We start from the raw sequence: 13,114 nt of genomic DNA, 5'->3' as shown, positions 1-13,114 counted from the left end.
AAAAAGAATCAAAACGACGCATTTAGGACTACTTAGACCCATTATGCGACAATTAGATTCATTTACGGGGTGTTTGAGATTTGCTTATTTGAAATAACTTATCTTTTTCTATAAAAATCCTTGGGGTGTTTGGGATTGCTTATTTAAAACAACTTATGTTTTTCTATAAAAGTCTTTATCAATTTATCATAAATTAGAATGATTTAACTTCTTTAAAAATTTATTATCACCGGTTTTACACCGGTATAAGCTATTTATCCAAACACTCAAAAGTGATTATTACTGGTGCCACTACAGAATAAGTTGTTTATAAGCAATCCCAAACACCCCCTTAGATCTAATTTGACACATTATGACCCACTTAATCCTATTATGACTCATTTAGACATATTAAAGAGATTAAGAAGTGATTTTATTCTAATTAGTTGAATATATTTGAAATTTCCCGCTTTCTCTTTCATCGCGATACATAGTGAACGATAGAATGTCCGCTGAAGAAGAAATGTAATAATCTCGTCGTCCAACAACGGAGGGTTTACAACACAAATGTAAACAACATATTATATGTTCTTTGAATTTCAAAATGAAAGATACTGGAATAAGAATTATTATGAGCAATCCTTTAGGATAGACATCTTAATTGATTTGCATAATTGTAATATTCAATTATAATTACTACCTCACCCTTAATTTTCATTTATTACATAAATTAATTAGATTAAAATAGAATAAAATAAAATGAATGGATCTCACAATTTTTAAAATTTCAAATGATTAAACCAATATTGAAAACATAAAAACCTAACATGTAATAATATTAGTAAAAATTATAAATTAAAATAAAGTTTTTTTTTTTCTATTTTAGTTTTTATATTTCGGTGATCTACATATTTAAAATATATTTTTATTAATTAAGAAATTAATAATTTGATGCTAATTATAACAAAAAGTATAGAATTAAATTTTGTTACATTTAAAAATTACCAAGAGTAGTAAAAGTATTTGGAAGAATCTTTGTGGGCTTCCTTAACTTCCCCCTTGTGGGGGATTACTTGTTCCCATGTTTTTATTTATTCGGAGTTGATTTTTGTCTGAAACCGGTCAAAACAGCACCAGCAGTAGAAGAAGACAAAGAGGGCTAGGCCCGCAAGAAGCCACGAAATCTTGAAACCCATCTCGATTTCCCTCTGAGAAAACCTCTTTTTCATACCTCCATCAAAACCCTTTTCGTCTAGTTGACAGGAGGGTGATAATCAGAGGGGAAAAAAAAAATGAGTGGTCAAGTGCCTCCAGCTTCTTCACGGAGGAGCAGTTCAATGCTTCGACGAAATAATCCATCTACATCCACCAGGAAGTCGTCATCCACTCAATCGGAAAATGGAACAACCGCCACCGGAGCCACCAATGGCCATCCCCTCAAATCCCCTTTGTCTACTCCCTCGTAAGTTCAATTACATTCATCATTCTTTATTTCATTTATTATACGGTACAGACACCTTGCTCAGGTTGCCACATCATGTTCGTGATTGCGAAGGCAGCAAAAAGGGCATAGTTTAGTTGGCCACGGTTTGAAGGAATTCACGTTGGTCTGGGCATTTTAAATAGAACAAATTTGTGCTTATTATTTCTAACGTATATCTTCTTATGCCTTCTGTGTGTTCTATTTGATGTTCTTTATAGGGAAAACTATTTATTGGCTCCCGAGTATAAATGACATGCAGTAAATGTAGCTTGTGTACTTCCTCCTTCCCGTAATCCTTTTTTTTTTTAAATTTAAGAACATTTTAAATTCAATTGTTAGTTTTTGGATCAAAATGCTTAATGTTACCAAGCGGTTGTTGGTACCGTTCACTCATTGATTTAGGAACAATATCAAAACTCGTTGGGTCTATATTTGGATAGCCATAAAGGAGGATAGATGGAAACTGCTATGCTCGCATGCTAGTTTACTTATAACTTTTCCCCTCTCAACAAGAGTTATGTTGTGTGTTTCTTATTCTGTTCCCGTATGGTCTTTTGATGAATCTTTGTTTTCTGCTGGTTAGTGGTGAAAGGACTGTGAAGAAGCTTAGGTTGTCGAAGGCCCTCACCATACCTGAAGGGACCACTGTTTTGGATGCTTGTAGGAGAATGTTAGCTCGTCGTGTTGATGCTGTGCTATTGACGGATGCTGATGCTTTGCTTTCCGGGATAGTCACTGACAAGGTTTGACGAATTGGGATATATTCATTTGATTTAATTTGTTCATTATGTGCCTATCTTCTCCCCCAACTCCCTTTGGAGACAAGTGAAAGTTTATGGGCATTGAGGTGCCCATACTTGTTTGATTTTAGCAAAGTTGTTGGCATTGTTTTTGTAATTATTGCTCTCACAAGTTGCTAACATGGACAAATAGCAATGCTTTGCTATCTCACCCAGAATTTATGGTGCTGCTGTCATGTGCTCTCATTTCTCTCCTGTTTTTTCTTACCTGATTCTCTTTTTCATTCTTGGGCTAATTAACTCTTAATGGCTGTAGGATATAGCAACCAGAGTTCTTGCAGAAGAACTAAGGCCAGACCAGACTATAATTTCAAAAGTTATGACAAGGAATCCTACTTTTGTCTCTTCTGATTCTTTGGCAATCGATGCCCTTCAGAAGATGGTCCAAGGTTTGTTTTCTAAATTTCTGTTTATTTCATCATTATGCTTGAAGATGATGTAGCTCCATCTCTAGGAAATCGAGTGTGCTAACAATTTCGGTGAATAAATAACCATCAAACTAAAAAACGGATTATGGAGGAAATTGAAAGTGTCATGCTTCTTTCAAGCATGAATAGGTAGGTGTAAGTTATCGTAGCATACATGGGTCTGATTTTGTATAACTGGGGGAAAACACGAGATAGGAGAAGGTCTCCAATTATTGTATAGACATTGTTGCATCTTCAATTAATTTCACTTTTCATGTTGTCTTATCAAACCTTTTACATTCATTACCAAATCAGGTAAATTTAGACATCTCCCAGTTGTTGAAAATGGAGAAGTTATTGCATTGTTGGATATCACAAAGTGCCTATACGATGCTATATCTAGAATGGAAAAGGCTGCTCAGCAGGGTAGTGCTATTGCTGCTGCTGTTGAAGGAGTGGAACGCCAATGGGGAAATAATTTCTCTGGTGAGTGCTTATATCTGAATTTACTACTAAGAGGAGGTACATGTTAAATAATGTCTATATGATCTTAAAATTGTAATAACTCTCTGCCACATTTGATCTTTTTACTAATTTTGCATGGTCTCTTTACCCTAGACATCAAAAATTCCGTTCGCATATGTGAGACTATCTAGCTCGGGTAGCAAGCTTTATTGGTCAAAACCATGAGCACACAATCTTATGTTTTTTCGTTAGTATGGTAACTGTGGGTACCACACAATATACGGATAGCATCTTATGTTTTTGCTTAGTGGATGAAATTAAAATATCAAGTACATGCTAACCAACGACACCGCCTATGAGAGGAGTTAACTGAACATTTTTGTTTCTATTTTTCTGAACCTGCAATGCCATGGACCATGATGTTAGGGAACCAGAATATGGCATGTGCACAGAAGTGGAGCAACAGTGAGGTTGATGTGTGGCGACATAAGGAGGGATATCATTGGAGATGAGGAATATGAAGAAGGTTGGATGTACATGGGTTATGTAGAAGCTAAGGGTTTGATTATCTCCAATGTAAGCCTTTGAATGTTGCAGCTAGAGAAGTAGGCTTGTACCTAGAGGAGCTCTTAGGTTTTGGAGGTTGGCCAATATTGATGTGGTGGAACTAGTGAAGGGAACTTTGTCACTTTGAGCAAAGTGAATACTAAAGGTGTTAGCCTTAAATGGAGAGTGTGGAGAAGGATGCGTTTTATGTCACAAAGCCTAAGACGTGACCTCTTAACGATTTATACTAGATGTCATACCTTTTAGAGGTTGGCCAATATTGGATAAAAGACTTGTTATTTTCTAGTGACTTGCTAAACCTGCTCCATGCTTTTTTTCATTGGAGTATGTACAAGGAAAGAAAGAAGCAGGATTGGTCAAACCTTAGGGTTTAATTTCTAATACAACTAATATACAACCAATGTATATGGTGCTAGCACCTTTGATTTCACCTTCCACACTAGTTACACTAGCAAATAAGAGGCGATTGAGCTGAAGTACCAATGAAGTAAAAAAACCGATTCAAGCAAGAATTTACAGAATAGGAGATTCTGTACCTATCTCTGACAATGTGTTTCTTGCAACTGTGCGAATGAAGTGTGTTTATCAGTCCAAAACAAGTATACATCTACAAAGTGCACGTTGGTGCAAAATTTAGTCTTCTGATTACAATGCTTAATAGTGCCATAACAATCAAGCCTAAAAAGCTATGGATGGAAATGACATTGTGTGCTTGATCATTTTACCTGTTGATACTGAAATGTGTTTCATGATTTGCTTTTAGTTCTTATTTTTCCCAGGGAGGCCTTTAAGTTTTGATTTGTTGATGAAGCATATACTTTGGGGTTGACGTCAAACATGTTCATTCTCATACTTTTTTTGGTTGATCTAGCGGTATGCATTGCATATATATGCATCGTTACGATCTTTTAGTTACTATTATTGAATGTTTAAAATCATTTCCAGCACCTTCTGCTTTCATAGAGACACTCAGGGATCGAATGTTCAAGCCCTCTTTGTCAACCATCATTGCAGAAAATTCCAAGTACATCTTTTATCTTGTCCAATGCAAGTGCATGGGTTACTGAGTTTATGTTTCACTAAGTTTTGTAACTTTACTGTACCCCAGGGTTGCAACTGTTGTAGCATCAGATCCTGTTTGTGTTGCTGCAAAAAGGATGCAGGAGTTGCGAGTTAATTCTGTTATCATTTTGGGTGGAAATAATATCCAAGGCATATTAACGTATGGTTATTGTTTAATTATGTCTTTGATTAATTATTGATGTTGCCATGTTGCTTGTTCATACTCTATAATAGTGTTTTTGTTTGCTTGTAGTTCAAAGGACCTTCTCATGCGAGTTGTAGCACAAAATCTTTCCCCTGAGTTAACACTTGTTGAAAAGGTTCTACTTCTACAATTATTTAATTCAAGCCTTCAATTCTGTAGCTAAAGTTGCAATAGGACACACTTAATTCTTAACACAACAATGATCATTTCAAGAGGATAGATTTTTTAAATGGATCTCTAATTGGGTAGTTGCATTCCTCCCATTGATTTCTTTTCATCGTGTACATTCTTAGGTGAATTTCTTTTTGAGTATCTGGAAAATATTTATGATTGATTGATTGTGTATTTAGTTTTTGACAATAGTGAATAGAAAGACAGGGCCTTCTGTGTTGTTACGCTTCTTAAAAATGCAGCGCACTTAGATGTTAGGTTGTCAGACGATTGGACTCAATTCCTCCCCCCTCATACTTGAACTATTGTTGCTGCCCGAAAAGATGGAGAACATCTGCACCTAGTGTCATAAGACTGAATGGCAGCCTCGGCCTGAGCAAATCGCACTTGATATGTCTAGAATACCATGTTCTGTTTTACCCACTTGAAGTCCATAAAACATTTTTCTTTTCAGCTTCCGTGTACTTGTGCAAGTTACAATTTCTGATGTTTTGCATGTAGAATTAGTTATCGATTTCTCTCTCCCTATTATGACCAATTTAGACATATCAAAGAGAATAAGACACATTTTACCCACTTACTCCAAAATGACCCATTAAGGACAACTTGGACTCGTTATACCTCAATTAGATCTATGTAGCTCTAATTAGACATTATAACCTACTTGCACTCGTAATGATGCGTTAGACTCGTTAAGGAGAATAGGAGACTTTTAGGACCACTTAGACCCATTATACCTCAATTAGATCCTATTTAGTCTAACTATACACATTATGACCCATTTAGACACATTAAAGATAATAAGAGACATTATACCCACACCCACTTACTCCAAACCAAAGTGATCCATTAAGGACCACTTGGACTTATTATACCTCAATTAGATCTATTTAGCTCTAATTAGTTACATTATAACCTACTTGCATTCATTATGACGCTTTAGACTCGTTAAGGAGAATAGGACCCTTTTAGGAGCACTAAGACCCATTATACCTCAATTAGATCTAATTTGGTTTAATTAGACACATTATGACTCACTTAGTCGCATTATGACCCACTTAGACTCGTTAAGGAGGGTAAGACCCATCATAACCACCGATACCAAAATGAGCCATTAAAGACCAGTAAGACTACTTGTACCTCAATCAGATCCATTGAGGTCTAATTAGACACATTATGACCCACTTAGACTTGTTAAGGAGAATAAAACCCATTACAACCATAAATATCAAAACGAGGCATTTAGGACCACTAAGACCGGTGATACGTCAATGCTAATTCGTGATGGAGCTCTTGGTGGCTTAGTTAGAGTTGTTTGGCTTTTGGATCAGGTATTGAAGGAGGTTTCTCGACATCCTTTTCTCTAGTTTGTTTAGATCTTTTGACCTTTGTACCTTTTGGTTGCTCGTTGCTTGGTTTGGTGTTGTTACCAAGTTTTTCTGTTTTGTTGCTTGGTTGGTTGTGGCGGTTTTGCCTGAACTCTCTAATTTTCGCTTGTCTATATAATATTGCCTGGAGCTTTTCCTCTAACGTGCTATCGATACAATATCATTTATGTTAGACGTCATGAATCCTAGCACCGCACAGTGTTACCATCCTACATCGTAGGGGTATTATACTTGTCAGATACAAAAGTTATTTATAGACTTCTCCTATTACCTCAGGTTTTTTTATTTATCTTAACTCTTAAAGTTAATGCATTTTCATACATAAAATTAGTTGTCAATTAATTTTAATGTAATCTTCAATGAAATATTAATCACCTAAAATAAATAGTTAGACTATAATGCTAATAAGACACATCTATACTTTCACATCGGCTTAGGTCTTAATTTCCCCTTACACCCTAAGCTAAGGCGTTTAACCCATCATCGCTCGGTTTCTTCTTGCGAAGGATGTAAAGACTGACAAATAAATAACTGATGCAAAAAAGTAAATAATATTGGATAACTGAAGTTAGGAGGATTGTAGGCGCAAACATATACCAGGCAGTACAACTAACACCCAAGTTGACCCGTATCCCTTTGATCCTATATGAGCATCCACTTTTTCAAACAATTGAGCCTTCATCTTGTAGAAATTGAAGTGCATAAATTAAAATACCGGAATTTATAGTATAGAAATATAAATGACCGAATTTAAATTGCTGGAAATTAAATTGCAGAAAAGTAAATTGCAGTAAAATAAAAAGCAGAAATTAAAATACTAAAAAAAATTAAAGTACTGGAAAGTAAAAGACTAGAATTAAAATACTGAAAAGTAAAGTGTTAAAAAGTAAATACTGAAAAGTAAAGAGAAGACATAAAGTAAAAATAAAGACTTGTAAAGAAGGAAGCTAAGGAAACTTGCACTCCAAGTCACGAAACTTGCAAGACAAGTTTCGTCACTAAAAAGTAAGAAATTACTTGCAAACACTTGAAAACAGATTTTTATCTAAGGAAATAAATCATGAGCCACAAAGGATGAAATCCGATGTGATGCAACAGTAATCAATTGATTCCAACTTGTTAACGAAAATCGGAAAGCTTTTAAAAATCGAGAGTAAGAAAAGAAATGAGATGAAGCTTGAACACTTGCACTTGGATTAATAATTGAGAGCAAACTAGCAATTTTTCTTCAACAAATTCGGTTTTGTAAACACGGAAAACCGAAACCTTAAGAAAAACTAGAGAGGTTATAAAACCCAAAGGTTAAAATGTGTTTTTAGCTTAGAATTAACTCCTATTTGTAAGGAGTATAGAGCTTACACAAGAAGACTAACTAATAAGACAAAAGGAAGCTTATAGAGGAAGCTAACCTAAGCCCAAGGCCTTAAAATCTGCAGCTCCAAGGGTGCAGCCCAAAAATTTTGGCTCAGAGAAAAATGTGCAACCCATTGCCTGGTGCTGCAGGACTGTTGCCAACATGCTTCTACAGGACTGTTGCCAACATGCTTACAGGACTGCTAGGACTTGGTCAAAAATCTGCATAAACGGAAAAACAACATTAGATATGACATACTACTACTAATATATATATATATATATATAACATAAAATGACATAAAAGGACTCAATTAAGACACTAATAGGCAAATAAAACAAATGAAATGATCACGAAAATGATGTAATAAGGTTAATTAACACTTATCACACCCCCAAACTTGAATTGCTGTTTGTCCCCCAAATGTAACGTCTTGTGATACAATGTATCGGTTAAGCATAGGGGAAAAACACTTATACCCTTTTTGAAGTCGAGAGTAACGCATTTCAGAGACTTTGGATCCAACTTAGTTATGTGAGGTCGGGTATCGCGGACAAAACATGAACCACCAAAGATCTTTGGGTTGATAGGAAACAATGATTTTGTAGGAAACATAACCGAGAAAGGACTTTTACCATCCAAGACAACCGCATCAGCCTAGAAGACTTTAGGAACAATCATGTGAAATAATAGAGCCCGAGCCACCTCCAGGAGATGACGATTCTCTCGTTCTGCAACCCCATTTTGGGTTGGTGTGTCAACAAAAGAAGACTCATGAAGAATGCCATTTTGAATCATATATGACTGAAATGTTTGAGACAAATATTCTTTTGCATTATCACTACGAAGAGTTTGAATGGAGACTTTAAACTGAGTTTTAATCTCAACATAGAGTGAACAAAAATGTGTAAATACCTCGGATCGATTTTTTCATAAAGTAAAGCCAAGTGGTGCGAGAGTAATCATCAACAAATGTAACAAAATACTTAGGTCTAATTAGACATATTATGACCAATTAGACACATCGAAGTGAATAAGACACTTTATACCCACTTACTACAAAAATGACCAATTAAGGACCACTTAGACTCGCTATACCTCAATTAGATCGATTTAGCTCCAATTAGACACATTATAACCTAATTGCACTCGTTATGATGCCTTAGACTCGTGAAGGAGAATAGGACTATTTTAGGACAACTAAGACCAATTATACCTCAATTCGATCACATTTTGTCTAATTAGACACATTATATGACTCACTTAGTCGCATTATAACCCACTTAGACTCGTTAAGGAGAACATGACCAATTTAGGACCATTAAGACCCATTATACCTCAATTAGCCAAGCTACTAAAATGAGCCATTAGAGACCACTAAGACTCCTTATACATAAATTAGATCCATGTAGGTCAAATTAGACACATTTGACCCACTTAGTACTATTATGTCCCACTTAGACTTGTGAAAGGAATAAAAACCCATTATAGCCAAAAATATCTAAATGAGTCATTTAGGGCCATTAAGACCTATTATATTTAGCAACTTTGGTGGATCAACTTGAAAGACATGTGAGATCAGTTTCATTATTAATGAGAGGGAACAAAAGTGATGATGATGTGCATACAACTGAGAATGTAATCAATAAAGAGTAGGTAAGAACTCAGGTAAAGAATTGGAGAAGTTGTATCCCATTGGTTCATCATTGGTAAATTTGATGCTAGATCGAGGTGTGATAACCTTATCATCAGAAATGACCAAAATAGTTCTAGTGAAGAAGAAAGGCAGTTATTATCTTCCGACCGCTCTCTATGCTCTTTGTAATTTGTCCCTGAGATTTGATAAAAGAAAGGTGCATTTGCGGTTAATTCGTTGTCATTGTGATATTTTATTAGTTATTACTTCCAAACGTTGGTTAGATCCATTTAGGTCTAATTTGACATATTATCACTCACTTAGTCCTATTATGACCAATTTAGAAACATCAAAGAGAATAAGACACATTAACTTACTCGAAAATGACCGATTCAGGACCACTTAGACTCGTTATACCTCAATTAGATCTATTTAGCTCTAATTAGACACATTATAACCTAATTGCACTCGTTATGATGCCTTAGACTTGTTAAGGATGATAGGACCCTTTTAGGTCCACTAAGACTCATTATACGTCAATTAGATCCCATTTTGTCTAATTAGACACATTATGACTCACTTAGTCGCATTATGACCCATTTAGACTTATTAAGGAGAATATGACCCATTATACCTTAATTAAATCCATTCTTGTCTAATTAGACATATTATGACCAATTTAGACACATCAAAGACAATAAGACACATTTTACCCACATATTCCAAAATGACCCATTAAGGACTACTTAGACTCGTTATACCTTAATTAGATCTATGTAGCTGATAAATTATAACCTACTTGCACTCATAATGATGCTTTAGTCTCGTTAAAGAGAATAGGACCCTTTTAGGACCACTTAGACCCATTATACATCAATTACATCCAATTTGGTCTAAGTCATTATGATCCACTTAGGTCTAACTAGACATATTATGACCCACTTAGACCTATTATGACCAATTTAGACACATCAATGAGGATAAACTTACTCGAAAATGACCCATCAAGGACCACCTAGACTCGTTATATAACAACTAGATCTATTTAGATACATTACAACCTACTTGCATTCGTTATGACGCCCTAGACTCGTTAAGGAGAACATGACCCATTTAAGACCACTAAGACCGATTATACCTCAATTATATCCATTCTGGTCTAATTATACACATTATAGCCAATATACTAAAACGAGCCATTAAAGTCCACTAAGACTCGTTATACATCAATTAGATTCATTTAGGTCAAGTTAGACGCATTATGACCCATTACCGCCACAAATATCAAAACGAGCCATTTAGGACTACTAAGACCCGTTATACGTCAATTAGATGCATTTAGGTCAAATTTGACACATTATGACCCACTTAGTCCTACTATGACCCATTTAGACATATTAAAGAGAATAAGGCACATTATACCCGTTTACTCTAAAATGACCCATTAAGGACCACTAATGTCTAGTTTTGGTTTTTTTTTTGCGCTAAATGGGTCTTATTCTCCTTAACGAGTCTAAGTGGGCTATAATGGGACTAAGTGAGTTAAAATGTGTCTATAATGGGTCTTATTTTTCTTAACGTGTCTAAGTGGGCTATAGTGGGACTAAGTGAGTTATAACCTACTTGCACTTATTATGTCTCTTTAGACCCGTTAAAAAGATTAGGACCCTTTGAGGACCCCTAAGACCCATTATACGTCAATTTGATCCATTTTGGTCTTATTGGACACATTATGACCGACTTAGTCCCTTATGCCCCACTTAAAACAATTAAAGAGGATAAAAATCATTATAGCCACAAATACCAAAACGAGCTAGTAAGGACCACGATGACTCGTTTTAACTCACTCTGATCCATTTATGTCAAATTAGACACATTATGACTCACATAGTACTTCTATGACCCACTTAGACTTGTTAAGCAAATAAGACCCATTATAACCATAACTACCAAAACGAGCCACTAAGGACCACTAAGACCCGTTATACCACCATTAGTTCCATATAGGTGTAATTTGACACATTATAATCCATTTAGTCCCATTATGAGCCATTTAGACTGATTAAGGAGAATTAAGACACATTATACCAACTTATTGCAAAATGACCCATCAAGGACCACGTAGACTTGTTTTACATCGATTAGATCAATTTAGGTCCAATTAGAACATTATACCCCACTTAGACTGGATGTGACCCTTTACACTCGTTATGGAGAATAGGAACCATTTAGGACCATTAAGACTCCTTATTCCTCAATTAGATCCACTTACACTGGGTATGACCACTTAGGGGCTGTTTACCAAATTTTTAATTAAGTCCTGTATGGATAAATTTTTCTGTCCGGATGAAAATGTATTATTGTTTACTTTTTATCCTGAATCAACTGTCTGAATTACATAAATGACCGTTTTACCCTCAATATGAAATAAATATTATTTGATATTTTTAAATGACAAAAAAACTACTTAAATATTATATAATATTTCAACATAAATAACAGATGCCAATTACACGATTTTTAAAATTTATTCAAATAACTTATTGTTTATAAACCTAATAAAGTTTACCCAAATTTTGATAGTGGTGGTGTTAATGGAATCGAGGGTGGCGTTGGATTTAATCATGGATGAGGAAGCAAAAACCTAGGTTATCAATTTTGGAGAGAAGCAACGATGAGGAAGCAACAGCGATGATGAAGGAGATGGTGACGTTGGAGATGGTATCAATCATGAAAGGGGTTGTTCACTTGCAGGAGATGAAGTTGCAGGTCGAAATCAAAAACCACAATAACGATGACGATGGAGATGAAGGTTGAAATCGGCTAGGGTTTTTGCAGGAGATGAAGTTTGGAGATGGTGAGGATCGAGACGAAGTTTGGAGATGGAGATGGAGGCGTGTTTGTAATCTGGAAGGGAATGAGGTGTGTCTCAAGTATAAGGGTAGGGATGCCTTTTTTTTTTTGGCTGAATGGGGACAACACAACATATTCATCTGTGCGATTAAGTCGCGTTCTATGCGAATAAGCCGTAAGTAAACACCCTAAAAGAGCTGTTCGAATAAGCCAATTACACCATTAAGCTCATTAAGCCGCAAGTAAACACCCCCTTACTCTAAAATGACCCATTAAGGACCACTAATGGCTAGTTTTGGTATTTGTTTGCTATAATGGGTCTTATTCTCCTTAACGAGTGTAAGTGGGCTATAATGGGACTAAGTGAGGTCGAATGTGTCAAATTAGACCTAAATGGATCTAATTGAGGAATAAGGAGTCTTAATGGTCCTAAATGCTTCCTATTCTCCATAACGAGGGTAAAGGGTCACATACAGTGTAAGTTGGTATAATGTGTCTTAATTCTCCTTAACAAGTCTAAATGGCTCATAATGGGACTAAGTGGGTTATAATGTGTCAAATTAGACCTATATGGATCTAATTGTGGTATAACGGGTCTTAGTGGTCCTTAGTGGCTCGTCTTGGTAGTTATGGTTATAATGGGTCTTATTTACTTAACAAGTCTAAGTGGGTCATAGAAGTACTATGTGGGTCATAATGTGTCTAATTCTTGGTTTTAAAAAGCGCGATGCGGTCCGATGCGTT

At 35.6% G+C, this 13,114-nt stretch overlaps 1 protein-coding gene across 3 annotated transcripts in view; it reads left to right on the top strand.

Annotated features, from left to right (window-relative positions):
- Positions 1 to 1,101: 1,101 nt before the first annotated feature.
- LOC112521411 (CBS domain-containing protein CBSCBSPB3) overlaps positions 1,102 to 13,114 on the top strand; it is a 30,514-nt gene continuing 18,501 nt past the window's right edge. Inside the window, exons 1-8 of one of the 3 annotated variants that reach the window (XM_025130257.1) lie at positions 1,393 to 1,441; positions 1,681 to 1,735; positions 2,046 to 2,205; positions 2,519 to 2,651; positions 2,985 to 3,155; positions 4,647 to 4,725; positions 4,810 to 4,923; positions 5,017 to 5,083. In XM_025130257.1, the coding sequence (XP_024986025.1) occupies positions 2,131 to 2,205; positions 2,519 to 2,651; positions 2,985 to 3,155; positions 4,647 to 4,725; positions 4,810 to 4,923; positions 5,017 to 5,083 (639 nt within the window). In that variant the 5' untranslated portion in view covers positions 1,393 to 1,441; positions 1,681 to 1,735; positions 2,046 to 2,130. Of the gene's footprint in view, positions 1,442 to 1,571; positions 1,587 to 1,680; positions 1,736 to 2,045; positions 2,206 to 2,518; positions 2,652 to 2,984; positions 3,156 to 4,646; positions 4,726 to 4,809; positions 4,924 to 5,016; positions 5,084 to 13,114 lie in introns of those variants that run through there. The other 2 variants (XM_025130258.1, XM_025130256.1) reach the window with 2 other exon arrangements.

This window comes from Cynara cardunculus (assembly GCF_001531365.2).
Source record: "Cynara cardunculus var. scolymus isolate 2C chromosome LG 11, CcrdV1, whole genome shotgun sequence".
Taxonomy (NCBI): domain Eukaryota; kingdom Viridiplantae; phylum Streptophyta; class Magnoliopsida; order Asterales; family Asteraceae; genus Cynara; species Cynara cardunculus.
The sequence above is the reverse complement of the archived record's forward strand: the minus strand, read 5'-3'. Positions and strand labels throughout refer to the sequence as shown.